Source organism: Berghia stephanieae, chromosome 11 (assembly GCF_034508935.2).
Source record: "Berghia stephanieae isolate SIO BIC M18660-M18661 chromosome 11, UCSD_Bste_1.3, whole genome shotgun sequence".
In the NCBI taxonomy this organism is placed as follows: Eukaryota; Metazoa; Mollusca; class Gastropoda; order Nudibranchia; family Aeolidiidae; genus Berghia; species Berghia stephanieae.
In genome coordinates, this window is record NC_088370.1 from 16025916 (window position 1) to 16047671 (window position 21756).

Genomic DNA, 21756 nt, shown 5'->3' on the forward strand with positions numbered 1-21756 from the left:
GTATAATTCAAAAAAAAAAAAAGAAAAGAAAAGAAAGGAAAACACGCAAGCCACCAGGATATAATAGTAAATTGTCTATCAAAAGTGAGTAGTTTTCTTAGTGGGGGTGGGAGTCAACAGACTTTGGCATTTTTTTGAGTGTTTTGGCATTTTTGAGTCTTCCCCTGGCATTTTGTTGAAAAATAATCTGGCAACCCTGTGACGTAATATGAATGCGCATGCGTTATAAAGACAACATTGTAATGTCTGATAAGGTGTAAAATCATAATAGAAGAAAGATTATTGTTGACCTGGACAGGACTAAAATAACACAATGCCTTTGTTCGCAAATAGTACGCCTTTCGACCCTGACGTCGGTAAGAGATATACATTTGTTTTGGTAAATTGTCTATCAATAATATCCAGCTGAAAATTCATTATAGTTCTTCCGTACTTCGATTTTTTTTGTGGGAGTCGACCAATTATCAAAGATTTCTTAGTCATTGACATTGTCATCATCCGCTGACTCCTTCCCTCTAACTCTAACGTAGATGAAAGTTAGAATTTAACTGTCTGACCGTTTTGAATAAAAATAAAAAGGGATAATATGTATCCACCTACTAGAGTATTTTTTAGATTAGTAAACTTTAGCATTGAACCTGAACTACAGTCGGAGTCTGATGACTGATGAGATGAGGTGATGAGGCTGAGGCGAGGAGAGTAGGGTAGATAGTCAGAGTCAGGGTAGGCCAAAGACGGCACTGTTCGGGGGTTGATGTCCCTGACGAGCGGGCGACCATCTTTTTCTGCATTAGAGATTCTCCATATATGTTTGATTGGGTGAACCAATTATGTACTACTTTTTTCTTCGCATTTATTATTTGTTTATTTTTTGTTTTGTTTTAGTTTTAGTTAGCACTTGTTTATTGTTTAGCAATGACTATGAAAAATGTTTTTTTTTTTCTCTTTTTCAAGGAAATTTTTGTCTGAAATCAAAGCCCTATCTCCACTGAGTAAAAATGTCTTTGAATTTTGAATATCCATTCATAAATAAACAAGTTATGCAGTTTCAAAGGTGTCCTTTATTTGGATGACCCGCAAAGAGGAAAAAAACGCGAAAATATGGGACGTTTTTTCGGCATTTTTTTTCGACTTATGGCTGTATCTCGCTTAATACGTGGATTAAGACTAAGAGATTGAAACTTGGCAATTTTATTGCAAATTTGATAGAGAATATGATTAAAACATAAGAAGAATTCTAACTTATATAATTTTAGAGCTGGATGGTATAACACACACACATACAGAGAGAGAGAGAGAGAAATGAGTATAACACACACACACACACACACAGATAGAGAGTAATATATAAAGAAATGAGTATATAATAACATACACAGTAAGAGAGGCAGAGAGAAATGAGAATAACACACGCACACAGATAGAGAGAAATATATAAAGAAATGAGTAATTAACACACACACACACACACAGAAAGAGGGGGGGGGGGGGAAGAGATTGTGTACATAAACGAAAGAAATATAGTACTGTCTCTAATGAAGAGTTATTAACAAAGGCTTGAGTTATCCCCCTTGGAACCAAGCGAATGCAAATTATGGCAACTGAAACATTCAAAATTCTTTATCCCCAAAATGTCTAGAAAATTTTGTAACTTTCAAAGAAAGAAAGCATGATTTTAGGCACACCAATACTGTTACCGTTAATGTTCCTAACATCAAAGCAACACATTTCGCTGCAGTTTCGTGGAATAATCTGCCAGAGCACATGGGAACGGAGACAGATTTGAATAGGTTTGAGAGACTCTTATGACTAAGGTGGCAGCTTCTCAGACTGGTTCAGATCTATTTTTTCTGTTCCCATAAGTATATTAGATATTCATAGTTAATGAGACCTGTCAATTTTTATGTTTAATGTATAGTATTTAATTTATGTGCCAAGTAATTTTTTTTTAATTCTTACGTCAGTGAAAAGCCTTAAATGGCTTACTGATTTAAAATCAGATTTTATTAAGAAAATATACATCATTATTTTTTCAAATTATTACTTTTATATTTTGTTGTCATTGTTACTTTACTAGTTATGTATAAAAGATGTATTCATAATTTGTATTTTTACTGACAATGATTAATGGATTTATTCATTCAAGACTTTTATTTTTTTTTTTTTCTTCACTTCATCTCCTCCTATTTCTTATTTGTTGAAGTGATAAAAGACACTCATTTATTAACACCATCAAGTTTATTCACTTATTCAACGTCAAACACATTCTCCCACATGCATAATGATTCACATAAAGACAATGTTATCATACTCCAGGTATTTTTTGCATATTTATAAGCTTTCCAAGTTGGCTGCCAAAGTCATGTGACCTAATTTGCATAGTTATGTCATTATGTTGCTTTATCATATCTTTAGATATCTGCAAAGTTTCATTGAGTTTCACTGTTTTTTTCTTCTTTTTATGAATTTTTTCACAAAATCAACCCGTTTTTATTGAAATCCCCCCAAATCCCTAGCACTGGGAATTACATAAGGTGAAAATAGCTCAGCACTTTCAGGGTTAACGAATTTTCGACCTGTGTCGAATTTGAATTTCATTTCAAAATAAAGTGAAAATTTTGTAATTCTGATTTTGTTTTACAGAAAAGGCAACAAATGAAATGAACACAACCGAGGATTGGAGCCTTCTTCTTGACATCTGTGATAAAGTAGGAAGAGAAACAAATGGGTAAGCAAGCAGTTGTCATTTTTGTTTGCTGTGTATGTATTATAGTCAACTCTAGCAGTCATCAGATACCTTGGAGTCTAAAATGTACTATATAGGTTTGTCTAAAAAAAAAAAAGTACATTTTTAATTAAGATTATTTGTATTTTTTAAATTAGTAAATTCCCCTTCATAATGCAGGGAAATCTTGTGATATTATAGTAATTGAAATTTTATATAGAAGAGACTTTGAACCCAGGGTTCTCTGTTGCAGTATCACCCTAGTTCTCTCTGTCTAAGTGATGTATTTTTTTGGGGTTTTTGTTTTTCTTTCTGAAAAAGTTGGTCATTGTGCAACACTTGCACTTACAAAAAAAAAATGAGTCTTTAAACTTTAATTTTTTCATTAGCTTCGTATTTCTGATTTGTAATTTGACGAAACTTTGATATTATTGCAATTACCTTCTTGGCGATGATTCATAGTCGTAAATTTGTCATTTTATTAATCTATATAAATGACATTTGGTTCTGGTACTAATTTAATGAAACTTCTCCACAGACCCCGTGACTGTTTGAAATCCATAGTCAAAAGACTTAACCACAAAGTTCCATTTGTGTCCATGCAGGCTTTGACTGTGAGTATTAATTATAATTATTATGATAATTGATCTTTATTGTCCATAAATACGGCAATATGTTATTTAGTTCCTCTTGTTATAACGTTATATGATAACTATAAGATTCAAAAGATTTTTCACCTCTACCTACTGGGTGGGGTTCCCTACCTCCCATAGTGGGCTGGAAGGTACTTGCTGTCTTCTATACTCCTAAACCTTTTTAACCAATTGCTTTCTGTCTTTGTCTTAGAATGAGATACTTAATTTTGTCCTGACTCTGACCAGAGACCTTGTCTGGAGGAAAACACTCGAATATATAGCTATAGTTTTGAGAGATTATATTATTTTTCCTTGTAAATCATCTCTCTGTTATGTACTGTTATTTTTTATTTTTAACATATGATTTGTAAACATTTGAGTGTGTTCCTCTTAGTGGGTTCTTGTGCTGGTTTTTGGGTGTGGCTTTTAGGTGATCTCAAACTAAGAACACTGATGGTGTGTCTTGGAATCTGCATCTGTTCCCAATTTGAACCTTTCCCCTTTTTCTTACTTTTTCCTCAAATTTTAAAATCTTGAACTGACCAGCGAGGCAAAAATAGGCAAGCCTCCAATATAAAATGCACTGGGTATTTGGTCGCTTTCGTCATTAATTACTATTTTTTTTTTTTTTCTCATTCATTCTTAGCTACTTAATGCTTGTGTTAACAACTGTGGCCGCCAGTTCCATTTAGAAATTTGCTCCAGAGATTTTATTTCGGAGTGTCGCACCCTTATATCACAGAAGGTAAGTGGTATTTTTAAAACTTTTTCTTCTCTTTTTATACTACAATGATAATATTGATAGTGGAATAATTTTTTATCATGGCATCTTCCATTAGAATATATTAATGAATAAGGACAGTGCATTTTTCATTTCATTTTATATGCCCTTTGAGTTACATGAATGACAACTAGGAGGTGCCCTCTGCAGTGATGATACTTTTCCGCGGATCCGCGGTTTTCTTTCCTTTCCTCGGTTTTCCTCCTCAGATCCTCGATCCGCGGATATTTCCTTCATTTCCTCCTTTTACTTTTTTTTTAATATTTAGACCTGCATGTGTGCCGACAATCTCGGTAGTTGCGATCTCCCGGATCACTTATTTTTATTTTATTGCTAAAGTAATCTGATTGCGAGTGACGTCAATTGTCGGAGTGTCGGCACTTTCAAGCCCTCGTTACGCTCGTTCGGCAATTATCTGGAAACTCCGCTAGTCTTCGATTCGACCGCAACTCTTCATTGTCTGAAAAACGAGTAGTGTATCGATATAATCGAGCATGCGCAGTTCGTTAACTTTCGTTTTCATCTTTTCGGTATTCCATTCAAGTAACTTTTGTTTGTTCAATTGAACGTTGCTACATTTCAATTTTATTCGCTCTATCAATAAACTTTCGGGATTTGTCGTTGTATATTTTGATCTATTACTCTTTTACATTATTTTTTGTTATCATGCCTGAACAATTCTTTGACCGTTCGTCGGATCTGAAGTCAGTTGAGAATGGTGTTCGAAATCTATTCAAATGGAATTGGCGATGATTTTCTTTTGGCGTACGTGAGAAAGCCAGCCCAGCCAGGTGCTGCATTTTTTTTTTTTTTTTTGCCAGTGGATTAAAGTCTAATGATTGGGATGGTTATTGCTCTTTAGAGTTAGAGATAAGATCAATTATTCCAGGTTAAAAACTACTGTGGGGGTCCGATTACGGTGGCAAAGGAAAATCATTCATAAAGAGGCATTCTCACAGACAGTCAAAGTGAGTAACACAAGAGAGAAAAAAGAAAAACACCTCAGTCGTTGACGGCTGTTTTCACTGCTGAGACAGAGACTCGTCCTCTCTCCAAGCTTCACAAGATTTCTTAACTCACTCAATCCTCGCCCTAGCCCAGTCTGTAGGTAGACAGGTGCCGATTAGCCATTGGACAAGTGAAGCGCAACTTTATTTGTATAACACATTTTCATATAATTATAATCACTGTTGCATTATTTTTCACAGTATATGAACGGCTCTGGTATCATTTTAAAGGGCAGAGATCAAGATTTCTTTTGATGTGATAGTGATAGAAATCAATGTTGACATATTGTATCAAAAATTATAATTTGATAAAAATAACATCATTTTAAAACTTTTGAAATCTTTTTCAAAATTGAGATAGCAAAAAAAATAAAAGAGAAGGCATCTAGATAAATCATTTGTCTGTGTCTATATCAAATTTCATAAAGATTGAAGGCAGTGCAGTATGTTTAATGTTGACCACAAGTGACCAACCCTCTTTTCTCTATGCTAAGATCCCGTTTTAATCAGTAGTCACCTTATCGAGAGGCTTCCCAGTGGGGGAATTCTCAATCAATTTTGAGCTTTTTGTAAGACTAAATTTAGAGTAGTAAAATCATCATAACTTTGGAACCGTTTATCCTAGATCCAAAAGTAAGGTATCTTATTAAATGTTTTTTAAAGGCCTATCTGTCTATGTAAAAAATAATTATTAATTTTTATTTTTGAAAAAATATCAAACTACCACTCTACCTCCATGCTGTCCCTTGTCCCTATAAATGTTTGGTACTTTTTAACATTTTAATATAAATATATTCGGTAGGACAATCCAAAAGAAAATGTATATGACTAAGTACTGAGTTACAAAATAAAAGATCCGGTAATGCGATATGTGTGAAAAAGTTCAGACAATTTGGTCAGGACTCGCATGCAGGTCTATTAATATAATAAATCTTTAAAAAATACCTCCTTTTTAAAAAAAAAATATATATATATATAAAAATTTCCTCCTTTTACTGGACTCCGGGCGTTTTAAAATTGTACTCAAAAGAAGTCATTCTGCCTACTTTCCTGTGGTGCAAGAATGTTCTTGGTGAGTTTTCCGTTTTTCCGAGACTTTTCCTCCTTTTTGACTTTTTGTGAGTATCATCACTGCCTCTGGTGTTAATGGGTTTGTTACTCTTAATCTTGTCGTAATTTAATGTTCTATTAATAGAGAATTGTTTATATACAGTCGTTTGGTCAGAAGAAATTTGCCTTGATAACATGTTTCTTTTAAAAAATTTTTTTAAGTAACTGGTCGTAGAAAGGGAAAATAGAGAGAGAGAGAAAATTTATAATTGAATTGTACCTATCATGAAGCTAATTATGTATCTATATATTTCTGGGAATAAAATGTTACCCCTGTCGACAACATTTTTATTAAAAAATCTATCAACTTACATATACTTAGCTTCTTAGTTAATTTGTATTGTAAGGTTATCTCTCCATTGGGTCAGTACTGAATTGAATCATCCCTAACACTGATCATCTCCGTATGCACAAACCTCTGTTCACCACTAACACAGGTATTATTGGTGTGAACGTGTCTTTTGAGATAATCTACCAGCAATTTGATCAAAAAGTCACCTGGTGCTTGCTCAATTTGCGGTGCTGCACTGTGTCTGATACCTGGGTTATTCCAGTCTTCCTTTGGAATAATAGACACAAGAGAAAAATATCCCCTATGGGATGAATTAAAGGAATTTTAAAATTTATTTATTTATTTTTAAAAATTTAAATTTGAAATGTACCAATAGTCTCTAGGTCGAACAGAACAGACAACACTGAGTAGATTACCAGGGTTTAATGAGTTAAAAAGATATTACCTCTTGACTGGCAGTTTTTCCATTTTGTAAAATTCCACTCATAAATCACCAGCCAAAGCTGACACATGACAAATGGCATTCTAGAATATCATTTACAAAGTCATGAACAAAAATGAATATATAACAGCTTTGATAAGGAACAGAATACCAAACACGGAACATTTCGGGCTCAAAAGCCTTCTTCAGCCAATAACTACAAATTTACTAAAAACATTTTACAGTTCACAGCTTCTAGCAGCTTAATTCTCTTGAGTTCATATGCATGGAAAACCGAACAAATTTGTTAGATTAGATTTTCAATGAGGGTGAACTCGAGAGAGCTAATATCAATATCATATACAATGTTTGGGTTTATTGATTTTTTGTTTTTTTTCCCCCTTCTTCAGGCCCACCCTAAAGTTGCTCAAAAGCTCCGACTGATGATCAAGGCCTGGGCAGAAATGTCGGAATTTAAAGATGATGCCACGTTAAAGTGAGTTCATGTTGGTAAATGTTTTGCATCCGCACACTAGTGCTTAAGGTTTTAAAACTTATATTCATTACATTATATTCATTCATTTTCAGTGTTCAGTTTCTTGAGACAAGTGTTTGTCATGGAATCAATTCCTAACCATGAGGAATGTCGTATTTTTATTCAGAGATAATAGTTTTTTGGGTTTTTAAAAATTTGTATATCACATCGTGTTTGTTTTAAATTATACTTACTTACTTATCCGATCCAGCGACCAGTTGAGCTCTAGAACTTGTCTTGTGCCATGATGTAGAAGTTAGGCATCTTTTGTAGTTGTTCCAGGTGATTATACATTATACAATGTGTTACTGATGCTTGGATTTGGTGGGAGGAATGTACATCTCAGATCTTCAAGAGGTTGAAATTCAAGCAAGTGGTGTGTTACTGTTTCATTGGGGTGTTGACATAAGGGCCAGGAAGGGGGCGTGTCTTTTGTAATTTTGCTTAAATGGCTGTTGAGCGGTACGTGTTGTGTTCTTAGTTGAAAGATGATGCTTTGCTGGTGTCTTTTGAGCTTATTTAGGCTTATATATAAATACCTGATTACTTTTGAGTGTATCTGACTGTCGATTTAGAGTTTTACTTGGTAGTCTCTGATTTGGCAAGGAAATTGTTTATTTTTGGATTTACCTTTGTTTCATGGCCATTTATTTTCTTCGTTTTCCTATGCAGTAGATACCGTCGCCTTGGCATTTCATGAAGGAAATTAGATAGTCCATCAAACAAATGTCTGGTGTCAACAGTTATCACCCAGTTTTTCCAATATGAGCACATTAGGGGTTAATAATCATGCCCAAGGAAAACAAACCAAAATTCCTGAAGTGGGGCACGGACCTGGGATCTTCCAAGTCACAATGCGATCTTTTAACCATTCGGCCACTCTGTCGTAAAATGAGTACCTGGCTGATAACAGTGTTGTCTTTGTCAAAAAGAAATTATATATTAAATGCTAGGGTCTTACAGTAAGATGTATGTATCATTGTTCTTGTTTAGTGTTTGTTGTTAGCTTGGGACTTGATAAAATAGGGAGCAGGCACTGGTGTAAGATAACAATCTAAAAATCGTGTTTGAAGAAGTGCTAGTGGGCTTGGAAACCACTTTGAACACATTATGTGGATAATTGTGTGGTATAAAAGGTGAAGGCTTTGTACAGTGTTACCTGTTGTGGGTCTAGATATTATGTCTCTTACAATTTGATGGTTTCAAGATTTGTGTATAGATATATTTATATGCATTAAAAGTGTGTTTTTTGTTTGTTTTTATTTCAGTCTCATTCCATCATTTTACGACAGCTTGAAAAAAGATGGCTACGATTTTTCAGACACTGATGCTGTAAGTTGATAATTATTTTTTTTTTATGGTTCTTATTAAGGACAACTGGCGCTTATTTCCTTGCCTCACTATCTGATCTAATACTTGTCCGATCTGTACTTTGCTTAAAGCGGCCATGGTAGATTTTATTTTTCACTTTTGTTTTGTTTGGTTTTGTTTTCTTTTTTGTCTACTGTATTTGTTATTATTTTGTTTTTCAGAAACCCAAGTCATCGACTGGGCAAACTCAAGTAAAGAAGGAAGAAGATGACATTGCAAAAGGTGATTTAATTATTTGTTGTAGTTGATGGATTTTTGTTCTGTTTTTGTTTGTGTTGTTGCTCGTTTTTTAGAATGTGAAAAAAAAAACAAAAAAACTTTTCTTTTTCTTAGTCTGTTTTCTGTTAAGTGGTTGATTGGTATTGGAAGGATCAAGGCTAGGTGATCTTCATGTTTATTCTGACTTTAATTCAGACATTCAAAACTGAGTAGGTGGCATTTATGGTTAGCGAAGACTTGTCAGAGTGAGATGTTTCCCAACAGGGCCATTTTGATTCCCTGTTGATTTATTCACAGGGGTCGGGGGGGGGGGGGCAGTGGGGTTCAGCGGTACGGTCTTTGCTTCGTATCCGAAAGGTACCGTGTTCGATCACCCGCTGTGTGGCCTTGAGCAAGTCATTTTGCCCTAGCTCAATTTGCAGCTCTGCACTGCGGCTGATGCCTGGGTTATTACAGTTTTCCTTTGGAATAGGCTCTAGAGGCAAATTTCCCCTATGGGATGAATAAAGGGAAGTTAAGAAAAAAATAATAATAATAATCAGGTAGAAGGGTTTATGTATATTGTCTGATTTTAAAAGTTTGTTGGAAGAACCTTTATATTAAGTGTATTAATCTTTTGAACCCCTCAGCCATAGCTCTATCTCTCCAAGAATCCGATGGCAAAGCCAAGTCTGGTGCTACGAGTGGTAGTAGTGGTGGGGGTGGTGGTGGCAGTTTGTATCCACAATACAGTGGGTCCTCATCTTCTCCAGCGTCCTATCCTACATCGCATGCCTCCAGCAGACCAGTTCAGAAGGAGATACGAAAGGTACTTTCCCTCTCTCTATCTATCTCTATCTATCTCTATCTCTCTCTCTCTCTCTCTCTTTCTCTCTCTATCTCTATATGTCTCTGTCTCTCTCTATCTCTATCTGTCTCTATGCCTCTCTCTCTCTCTCTCTCTCTCTCTCTCTCTCTCTCTCTCTCTCTCTCTCTCTTTGTAATCAAGCACATTTGGATGGACATTATTGATAAACTTAATTTTGAATGAATTTATAACTGTGGATGATGTGATTTTACATTTAGATTTTATGTAAGTGATTACTCTCAAAATCTCTTGATGAACCGTGATACAATATTGAGTAAGCCTTCTTTTGATGTAATTTTTCTTAATTTTTGTTCTTTTTAATGGTTCTGAAATATCAGTAATGAATGGAGCCATGAAAGAACGGATGAATGAATATATATATATATATATATATTGATTGAAGCATAATTAATTTTAACATAAATTTCGAGTCACGTGATCATCTTCATAGCCATCTCTCTCTCTCTCTCCAACAGGTTCGGGCTTTATATGACTTTGAGGCTGCTGAGGATAATGAACTTACATTTCTGGCAGGAGAGCTTATATGTGTCTTGGATGACAGGTACTTTGGAGTAGTTATCTTTTTTTTTCCTTTTAACTAGAAGTTTTCAATACAGATCTCCATTGGATCTAAAAATGTGGTCTGTTGAAGGATTTATGTAACGTATTCCTGTAACTGATGATTCATTAAAGACATTTTTTTCTTCTTATTATTCTATGGTTTTAGTATGTAAGCGCATAGTGTTTTATATTTGGAGTTAGAGCAAAGCTGTTATTCTTCTTCTTCTTCTTCTTCTTCTTCTTCTTCTTCTTCTTCTTCTTCTTTCTTCTTTCTTTTCTTCATCTTTTTTCTCTTTTTTCTTCTTTATTATTATTATTATTATTATTCATTTATTTATTTACTTTTTATTTTGTCTAATGAAATGTTTTGTGGAATTTTGTATACCGTGGCTTTTTAAAAAATGGATCCATCTAATGACACAAATGAATATGTGCATGTCCAATTGATTTCACCTGGAATATATACATGTGAGAAAAGGAATTAAGTAAATTGAAATTTTTGTTATCTATTTATCCCTTGTTCTGGTTTCTGTTTTACTTTTTTCTTTTTCTTTTTTTTTTTTTAAACTTTTTAATAGCGTTATTTCGTCTTTCTTTCATTTGTTTAAAGTTTATTTATTTATTTAAAAAAAAATGTTTATAAAATGTTGTTTTTATTTTTATCCCAGGGATTTTTCAAAAGAATGAAATCAATGCATTTTGTTTATTTTGTATATATGTGTTTTACTTTCTATACAACTTTTCTGGTACTCAAATGATTATTCCTGAATAAAATGTTATTATAAAGAAATAGAAATTAAGGGAAGAAAAAAATTGATTCTTTTTCATGCCGTTATTCTATTCCTTTTGACAGTGATCCGAATTGGTGGAAAGGCTCCAATCACAGAGGGGAGGGTTTGTTTCCTGCCAATTTCGTCACAGCAGACTTGACAGCTGAGCCAGAACCAGAGGGTGAGTCGTTGCTATTTGGTCTTTGAAGTAGAATAAGAACTGGAAGTTTGGGATTTCTTCTTGGTTAGAATGAGTTTGAAAAGACGCAAACCTAAGTACAAGTATATAGGGGGTTAGTCGTCAATAGTACTTCACTTCGAAAATTTTTAGAAATAAGGATTTTTTGACTCCAGATACAGAACAGCATTCTCCTCTTTGACTCAATAAATCTTGTTGAAAAGTTAAGTTTTGATTCCTTAGAACCTATATTCGGAACATTGGAGCATTTTTTTTATGGAGATAAAGAGATTTATATATTTTTATGAAAAAGAATCAATTTTTTTCTTCACTAAATTTCTATTTCTTTATAATGAAATTTTATTCATTTTTTTTTATCATACTGAGGGCAAATTATTTATTTGTAAAGCTATTTAAAGTGACTTTTTCTTTTCCCCTTGGAATCTACGAATTTTTGAAGTTCCAAGTAGGCAGCTCTGTTAAAAGATTTACTATGCATCTGCACTAGATGGGCATCATTCTAGGAAGAGAGCATTCAAATGCTCAAAGTAATGAAATATTTAATACTTTCCTAATAGGCGTCGTGTCACGTCCTACATGTTACACTTGCTGTTGGTCAGGGACCCCTTTTAAAGGGCTTTGAGCATGTTTAGTGGATATTGCGCTATATAAAAGCTCAATTTTTAAAATTTGTTAAAAAAAGAAAGATTGATAATAGTTGACTTGTATTTAGATTTGATTTATTTTATTTTTCCTGATTTGTTTCCAATTGTAGTGAAGACGGAGAAAAAATCAGTCCAGTTCAGTGAAGAGGTGGAGGTTAAGACATTGGAGTTCATGCCAGGAGAGGCCGAGATTGATGAGGTGAGCAGAGTTCAATTTCTTTGCGAGTTATTTAAAAAAAAAAAAAGATTAATAACAATGTGAAATTGAATGTAAGCTTCAATTTAATATACGAAAACAGATGAAATGGACGTTTCGGGTTTCTCCCTTTATCAATAAAACAGGATGAATGAAACACTGCAGACGAATGAGATAATGTGGTAGTGACGTTGTTGAGATTAATTTATTATATCTATGTATTTGATATAATTTTATGCATCTCAAAAATACTTTGTTTTAAATGTTATTTAACTTGATTAATTCTGTCATTTATATTAATTTATGGTAATTGGCTTATTCCTCATTAGATCTTTGTGGAATGTTGGGGGTGGGGGGGGGGGGTGGTCGAGTTGTTAAGGCATTGCAATCTGACCCAAAAGGTCCTGAGTTTGAGCCCCGCTAGAGTTACTTAAATTTATTTATTTATTTATTTTCATAGATTAACTCTTCATTTGCTTATTTTTGGACAATGTGGGTGATTCCTGTTGAGATCAAACATTTGTTTGATGGACACGATTTAATTTCTTTCATGGGATTTCTAGACGACGACATTGCACAGAAGGGTATAATTAAGATTTCGAAATGCAGAGTGTTAAAAAAAAGTCTTTTTTACATAACAGTAGTATAATTGGTATTATATTTGTATGAAACAATGTCATGAATTTTGTTGTGTTTCTTCTTTGCTTTGTGACCAACCAGAACAAGATTGACAATGTGCTTGCCATGATTCAGAATGCAGACCCCACTGGAGAGACGAGACCTGACTCAGCTGAAATGTTGGGCTTGGAAGGTGAGAGTGAATACAAAGCTTCTAGAAGCTTTTTAAAAAAAATTTTTTAACCCAGGCCAGCTTATCTCATGACCCTTTTAATTAGTAATCAATTGTATTAGATTTAATTCCAATATGTTAGATGTTGTTGGGACGGTGGGGCGACTTCTGTCGTACCATGCCACCACAGCATTCTGTTATTCTGGTTATTTATAAATTTATTTGTTATTTTGGGAGTTTTTGTTTAATTGTATTAGTAGTTTATACGCACAAATTTCAACTTCACTAAGCTGATATATTGAATTGATTGTTCATTTGTGTACTATATTGTTGTTGTTTTTTTGGGGGTTTTTTTTTAGGGCAGTACCCGCCAAGCCAGGGGGCCATTGCTATTTGTTGTCTTTCCAAATTTTTATTATTTTTATTTTTATTTTTTTTAAATTTATAGTTCCGATTCCAATTTCATCAAGGTCATCTATTAAGTGTTCGTTTTTATCCTTTTATTTTTCTTTTCTAGGCCAGTGTCAAGCCATGGGGCCAATGATTGATGCTGAATTGGAGAAAATTGACAAGTAAGGAGAGTGTTTTTGTGGGCTGTGTGTGTGAGGTTTTATGATTGCCTGTACTTTTGTTTACTTGTCGATTTTAAGGATGGCTATCCCATAATGTTTTGGAACTCTTATCATTTACTTTCCCCTTACAATAGAAAAAGTTCTACCAACTGGCTGGGGTTCCTGACCTCCCATAGTGGGCAGGGAGGTATTTACTGTGTCTTCTATCCCCTTATATCTGTTTTCCAACATGCTTTCTGTCTTTTCCTGGGATAAGATTACTTGGATTTGTCCTGGTCCTGGCCGGATACCCTAGCTGTGAGGGAACAGTCAAGTGTATAGTTAGTTTTGGGAGATGTTATTTTTAAATTGTAAATTATCTGTCTGTTATGTACTGTCGTTTTTTATTTTTAACATTTGAGTGTATTTCTCTTTGTGGAATCTTGTGCCGGTGTCTGGGTGAGACTTTTAGGTGATCTCAAACTGAGTACACTGATAGTGTGCTCTTGGAATCTACATCTGCTTCCTATCTGAACCATTCCCCTTTGTCTTACTTTTTCAAACAAGTCCTTTTAATTGTACATCTAGAACGTTTTTACTTTCCAATTTTCTTGCGTTTTACTGGCGCTGATATAACCTAAATGTGTTGCAAGCACCATAAAACCCTTAAAAACAAAAACAAACATTCATGAATAGATAATAACAAAACAAATTATCATGAAGATGATGGCAGTGGTGATGATGATCACGACTACTACGGGGACAATGACAATGGTGATAATGATGATGATGGTGATAGCTATAAACATAGCTCCCTTAAAAATTGCTTTCCCAATCCTCAGTCAGAAGTCAATTGTGATGTCTGAATGAAGTGGATTTTATTATCACTTATAATTGATATTTGGTGTTTATGCTTTTTATAACACTATATTTGTATAATAATGAACGAAACAAAATCTTATCCAATTTTCTTACTTTTTGACCACAAATTCAATTTTACTCGAGCATTTATATAGCGCAACATTCACTGAATGTGCTCAAAGCGCTTTACAAGGGGTCCCCAACTAACAGCAACATTTAACATGTGTAGGACGAGACATGGTGCCTGTTAGGCAATATTACAATATTTTCAGCACTAAACACTAACAGATGCTCATTTTACACCTGAGTACGATGAGAGAATGTGAGTAAAGAGCCTTTTCCAAGGATTCAACTATCAGAGGGGGATTCAAACCCTGGACCTCCCGATCCGAAGGCTAGTGTCATACCACTATAGCACATAGCAGCAATTCAACCTTAATAGATATCCTCCATGATGTGGTTTTGAGATGGAGGTCACAATTTTGTTAAGATGATTTGGGTGTCGTTATATTAACTCTCTCTTTATCGACCATTTTCAGAATTTTCCCCAAACTTCACACACACCCACCCAACACAAAAAACAGACAATTCTTACTCAAACAGAAAAGCAACAAGCACATTCTATACATAATATTGTTCGACGATATGAGTTCTATTACAGAATGTCAAGTTTTTATAGCTATGGCAAAAAGAAATGAAATCTGGATGAGAAAAGTGAGGTTGCATCGTAACAAATGTGACGATTTTCCAATAGGTGGTAAGGAGAGGGTTAATGTCTGTTTGAATGTTATATTGTAGGAAACACGCAACATTGGTAGAGCTCAACAAGAAGGTCATGGACGCCCTGCAAATGTACCATACTTTAATGAAAGAGACCCCGGCATATGGATACGGGGTAGGAGCCCTCAAACAACAACAAATGGGTCCACCGCCGCCCCAGGCAGTCAACCCACAAATGTACCTACCACAAATGGCACCTCCACCTGGTGGGATAGGACAGGGACCACAGCAGGTCAGTGTTGACATGGGCTTTCCTTTGTTTCCTTTTTTGTTTGATTGTATGTATACGTCATGGCACAAGACCGAAGGGCTAGAGCTCAGGTGGTCACTGGTTCGGATAAGTAAGTAAGTGAGTTTGTATTATGTATTTTAATACAACATAATTTTATGCTTAGATTTTACCTCTTGGAATTTTCACTTTTTTCGCAGGAAGATGTTGTTATGAAACCTGTGACTGGTGTTTTATAGTATCTGCCGTAAAACAGTTTTGACATTTTGTTCTTGACTTGATGGTTGTGTTAAGAGAGAGGGGGGTGGGGGGGGGGGGGTGATGAAGAGTTAAACCCTTTCATCTTCACATAGACAGGACTAGCCATTTTGTTTGTATTACAATCCTGCCAGTTATCCTGATTTTCTGATTTTTTTTTCCCAGGAAATTCATGATCTGGTTGCCCTATTCCCTAACTCGTGGTGTCAAATTATTGCTGCCAACCTAGAGTTTCAATTTTTCATTTACTTATATTTTTTACAACAGAATGTTAGAACGTTAACATTTGGCTGTTTCACGCTCAGGGCCAAGAGAAAAGGCCTACTTGATTCTAGTGGTCTGATAAATTTTTTAATTTGTTTTTAGTTAAACATACAAGTCATAGAATATTGATTGTCTGGTACAGTGGTCCAGCCTACGGTGTCTCGCCTTCTCACAAATGTCAAGCTATGTTATTAATGGTTGGATGGGTGATAGTGATCACAGGAAATTCTGGTGCTGAGATTGTGTCATCGATACTTACTCCACTCGACTGAGGTTTAAATGAGTACCTGGCAGTGGTGGAAGTTTTAAGAGTAAGTACAAAATGGATGCCTAACAGTCAGCTGGTACTGTATGAAAAAGAAATTTGGTTCCATATGGCCTACTGTGGGAATAAAATGAAACATTGAGCATGGCAAAATCCTTGGAAATGTGCTATATAAATGTTCATTAATAAAAAAAACAACAGATAGATATAAATCAATTCGTTTATGATGAACACCTTGGATTTAATTAATTTTTAAAATGGATTTCGCAGAGATATAAAAAATAATGAGTGGGTGAAGAACACAACTCAAGAAATAGCTAAAGACCAGAGTTTGTAAAGTGCAAGTTCCTCAGACACAGATTTGAGTGCACGCTTTCCAATTTATATATGAAAGATCGTCCATTGATGTATGTATGTATGTGTAATTTCTCTCTCTCTTATGTTTTTTTTTATTGGAAGATGTACGGTGTGGCTGGCCAGTCGTACATTCCACCTCCAGTTCAAGGGATGAATCCCAGCATGCCTTTAGGAGTGCCACCACCCACAGTCTCCATGGGATCTACTAATCCTCCTCCACACTCCCAACTCTACAACCAGCAACAGCCTCCTCAGTCTAGTCAAGGGTTTCCCAAGTAAGGACCAAAGGCAGAGCTGCCTACTTCTTGAAATTTAAAATATTCCTAGTTTCCAAAGAAAGAAAAATTCACTTTTGAGGCTTTGTGGTCTAGTGATATGACACTCGCTTTCGGATTGGAAGGTCCTGGGTTCGAGCATAGTTGAGTCCTTGGAAAAGGCTTTTTACTCACATTCTCTCACTGTACTTGGCTGTAAAATGAGTACCTGGCCGTTAACAGCGTCGTCCTTACAGGCGTCATGTCACGTCCTTAATGTTTAATGTTGCTGTTGGACAGGAACCCCTTGTAAAGCGCTTTGAGCACGTTTAGTGGCTATTGCGCCAGGATGATTCAAGAACGATGCAAAAGCCTTAATATAGATAGGTTCTAAGGAACTAATCATTCCTTTTCAACAAGATTTATTGCGTCAAAGAGGCGAATGCAGTTGTGTAACTGGAGCCAAAAATTGATATTTCTACTAATTTTTCGTACTGCTAGGCAGGTCTGCAAGTGGAATACCAGGTATTTACAAGAGTTCTTTTGTAGGTTTGTGTATGTAGGTCCCTGGTTAGAATTACGCTTTAAGCAAAAAATAAGTTGAGTCCTTGGAAGTGGCTGTTTTTTTGTTTTTTAAAAATCATTTTCTGACACCGGCTCGACTCGGATGTAACCTGACTAGCTTGACAGTGACAGTGTCATCTCTGTAGGAAAAAATATTGTAATAAAGCCTTGCAGACAAGATGTCTTGTCCTACATCTAAAGTGTTGCTGTTGGCTTGGCACCTCTTGTAAAGCACTTTGGCAACATTTAGTGGATATTGTGCTTTACGAGATATCGTGATTTAAAAAAATATATTTTATGCCAAGAATCTGCCAAATTCACATTCATGTAAATTCAAAAGATAACGAATACACTAGTTTGCTCCTAAGTAGTGGAATAAAACTATTATAAAATTATGATTAATTGTTGCATTCATTTTACGCTATGTATTTTCTTATTTTGTTGTTATGATGGGATTGAATCTCACAAGCATAGATAGCAGTCGAAGTGCCGTGCTGATTCAATTGATCTTCTTTCATTCTATTCTTCCAGTCCCAATCCCATCACACATAAAAATAATTAATAATAAAACATAAGCAAATTCTGTGGTCGTAAAGTGCGTTCAATAAATTGTTTGGTAAAGGAATGATATTAAATTGAGTTATAAACGACTGGACATGAGTTATTTCTTTGAAATGTTTGGTTATGGGAGGGTATTAGATGATTGAAAATGGTTATAAAGTACGTTTTTATAACATCTTTCTTAAGGAGTAACTGTTATTATTTAAAAATGAATGCATCTGAAGTACGGTACTTTCAGTAAAGTGAGTGGAGCAGGCACTTATGTTGGTAACAACAAGAGATGAAGTGAGTAGAAAAGTGCCAGAAGACAATAGAGAATAAAAATTTTCGCGGCGGTGGTGGGGTTTACTTTCAGTAAATCCTTTGTCCAGACTTGGTCCTTGATTTAAACTCTCTATTCCACAGTCCCTCTCAGCTTTCGGCCTACTCGTCGCATCAATCCGTGGGTGGCATCCCTACCCTAGCAGCAAGCAACGGCACGGCCAATACTACCACGACTACTGCCGACTTGAACAACAGCAACAACAACGGTACCCAACACCAGCAGCAGCAGCAGCAACAAGGTCCTCCCCCTCCCCATGTCAATTACCCCCACCCCCACCACCATCAAACTCCCCCACCCCCAAGCCTATCCATGTACCACCAACAGCAACAGCCGCTCCCACCCCAGCAACAACTTCTCTAGATCAAAACTGAAGAAGAAGATACTGCAATGACAATGCAGGTCGCTCAATTGGAACAGAATGGAGTCAAAATATATGATTCACAGACGGTTGAAAATAGGGGGGGGGGGGAGCTAGATGAGTCGAGTTACATTTATAAAAACCTGGTTATTTGATAACCAAATATTTCTTACTTCTTGACCCATTTTTATAAAAATAAAATATTGAAGAACAAGTTGCATATATTATATTAAATTCTGACATGATTTATCAAATGGGCGATATAATGCGTTTAAATATAATTATTGTTTTATTTTTTTGTTTTTTTTTTTCTTTCAAAAAAGCTTTTTGGTGTACACAGGAGCACAGTCAATTTAATGACAATTTTCTTTCAGAAGACTTTAAAAAAACCTGCCTCATCACCGCATTAAACAGGGAGGGCTTTTTCGATAGAGCGTTTTGACAAGTGTTTCATAAATCCATCACACCGATATAGGGCTTAGGGTTAATATCTTGTGTTCATGTCAAATGTCATATTTCATCTAACTGTCGTTGTCAAACTGAATAGAATAACAGGTGTTATAGTATAGCAGTCCATAGCCAGCTTTTAGAAGCATTTACTATTTTTGTGTCTTTTTTCACACTCACGACACGTCTGTTGTCGCCAGAAGCCAGCGCCATAGCTCAGTTCCTCAGTTGTGTGAGATAATCAGGTGCTGCTATATCATTTAGCAGTGCTGATGGTTTTCCTCGGATCCGCGATTTTGGAGTCCAGAGGAGAAATTTCCTCCTTTTAACAATTACATTTTCTCGAAACAATGTGCTAGCAATGAGAGAGTTGATGTGTGGTGGAACACACATACAGGTGCAGTTTCCCACTCTCCAGAAGTTAGCTAGAGTATCAATGATAATCTATCATTTCAATTGCTCTGAAAGTGGGGTTTAGTGCAGTAAAAATGGGGCTTAAAGGCAATCGTTCAACATTTTCCTACTTTTTCACTTTTTGTCACCATCAGCACCATGGAGCAGGCACTAGTATCAATAACAATGAGAAAAATAGGGTATGGAGAAATGCCAGATAGAAACAGAGAATAAAAAAGTACACGGGGTCAGTGCCAAACTCAGGATTTAATTGACACGACATCCCATGCCTGGCTGAGAGACAGAGAGAGAGAGTCGCACAACCGACTGAGCTATCCAGCCACCCGCGTGTCTGTGACTTTTTTTTATTCTCTGTTTTCATCTGGCACCTCTCCATATCCTATTTTCCTCATTGCTATCTCATTTGTGACCCAGCATCTCAGTACAGTGTATTATGTCGGGGTGGTTTAGAAACTGAAGCTGTACAAAATATGCAATTTGTGTTAAGTTTATATAAGCTTTTATTGAGGACAATTGGGTATTGGATCTGAAAGTATCACATTTCTGTTCTTTTTAATTTTACAATCGCGTCTCCACAATCAACAAAGCACGATGAATGAGATTACTAAAGACAAATTCGTCATTAGTTTCCTAAATAATCGTGATTAGTTAACAAAGGGGAGACCTGAAATGTCTACAAGACGTATTTTATTTGCAAATTAAATAGAAGCTTCAGTTCCATTTTCCTGTTGTTATTTATTTCTTCGAGCTTCAAGCAGTAATATTGTCATTACCCATAAGGAAAAAAATTGGTAGAATATTTTTTATTTATTGCAATTGAAAGGTGAGATTAATCTCTAGAATTGCTTCTCTTAATAAAGTGTAAATCTTTGGTAAAACTAATGAATAGAAGTGCCGAAATGAGTCAATAAAATCGAGAAAAAGATAAAGGGAGTAAATCTGACTCATGAATGAACAATGTTCATTCATGAGTCAGATTTACTCCCATTATCTTTATCTCCATGTAAGTCTCTTGCCATTGAATTGTTCGATAAATACAGGTCCATTTGTTTACAAATCACCGGCATGAGTTATAGCTTCATGATGTTCTCATTGATGCTTTTGTATTTAACTGTAATGTAATTCATTCGAATACGCGTCTACACGTGTGTATATACGTACATATCTGTATGTATTTATTTAAATCTCTGTTGTATATGTATTAGTTTCCACACGCCGATATATCAAGAATCATACAAAATATTATTATAACACGGATGTTGCAATTTCAATATTATGAACTAATACTATGCATTTTAATTTTTTTCAATAGAACACAATCTTTCTTTTTTAGATAAGAATTCTTTTTTGTTGTTTTGTATTGTTTGTTTAATTATTATTATTGTTTATTTTTTTTATCTTAAATATTAGGCGAGGGTACTGAAAGTGGCAGATAGAGTTGAGGAAGGGAATTCATGGTTCAGTATCATAGCTAAACAGGTCCTTAACATAATTAATTGGTTTTGTAATGTCTCTAGTCGACACATCATGCTGGAGGCACCTAATTGAATGTTGTGAGATTTTATCAGTGTTAGGTTTTTTTGGCTATTTAGAAATAATGTATTTATCAATTCATATCCCATTCATACATATTTTCTATTTTATTTATCTAGTTTAGTTTGAAATCAAACCATGCTCTTGTTTTTTGGGGTTTTTTTTCAAGTTAGAGTAAAAGCTTTGGGTATGAATTATTTTGTTGATGTCACTATGGATCTTCTAAGCTTATTTTTTTTTTTTCTCTCTCTTAGTAGTTTTTGTTAGAACAAATAAATTTCCTCTTTCTCATTTTAGATCTTGGTGCTCGTTCTCAGTTAACTATCCCATTTTCTTCCTTTTTACTGGTGTTGATATGACCTAAATGTGTTGCAAGCGCTGTAAAACCCTTTAAAAAAAAAAAAGAAAAGAAACCATCGTTTTTTCTGTATTGACCTCAAAAGTACTCGGTTTTTGATGAAGTAAAAGTTGTCAGATTTTTCTATTCGTGCCTTTTTATTTTTTGTTTACAAAAACTCTACCTTGCAAGCTCATGATGCCCAATAGAGTATCTGCATAGTGGAAATAATTAGGAGCAGGCACTGGGTGTAAGATTTAGATAAAAATCTCTACAGTGTGTTTGGAACTGTGCC

General features: G+C 35.1%; 1 protein-coding gene across 1 annotated transcript; it reads left to right on the top strand.

The window, feature by feature from the left end:
• The first annotated feature begins 200 nt into the window (after window positions 1-200).
• Window positions 201-21537, top strand: LOC144957054 (signal transducing adapter molecule 1-like). Its single transcript, XM_078888005.1, has 16 exons — window positions 201-356; window positions 2644-2728; window positions 3264-3339; window positions 4007-4105; window positions 7382-7467; window positions 8775-8838; window positions 9039-9099; window positions 9726-9904; window positions 10420-10505; window positions 11358-11455; window positions 12228-12316; window positions 13034-13124; window positions 13621-13675; window positions 15314-15527; window positions 16771-16943; window positions 18453-21537. The coding sequence occupies exons 1-16, from the start codon at window positions 314-316 to the stop codon at window positions 18730-18732; spliced, it is 1779 nt and encodes a 592-aa protein (XP_078744131.1). The 5' UTR covers window positions 201-313; the 3' UTR covers window positions 18733-21537.
• Window positions 21538-21756: the final 219 nt, after the last annotated feature.

What these genes read in the sequence shown, in the direction of transcription:
- LOC144957054 (XM_078888005.1), top strand. Translation starts at nt 314, where the DNA reads ATGCCTTTGTTCGCAAATAGTACGCCTTTCGACCCTGACGTCG. An exon ending in GCCTTTCGACCCTGACGTCG is followed by an intron (nt 357 to 2,643) that starts GTAAGAGATATA and finishes TTTGTTTTACAG; the next exon opens with AAAAGGCAACAAATGAAATG. An exon ending in GCACCCTTATATCACAGAAG is followed by an intron (nt 4,106 to 7,381) that starts GTAAGTGGTATT and finishes CCCCTTCTTCAG; the next exon opens with GCCCACCCTAAAGTTGCTCA.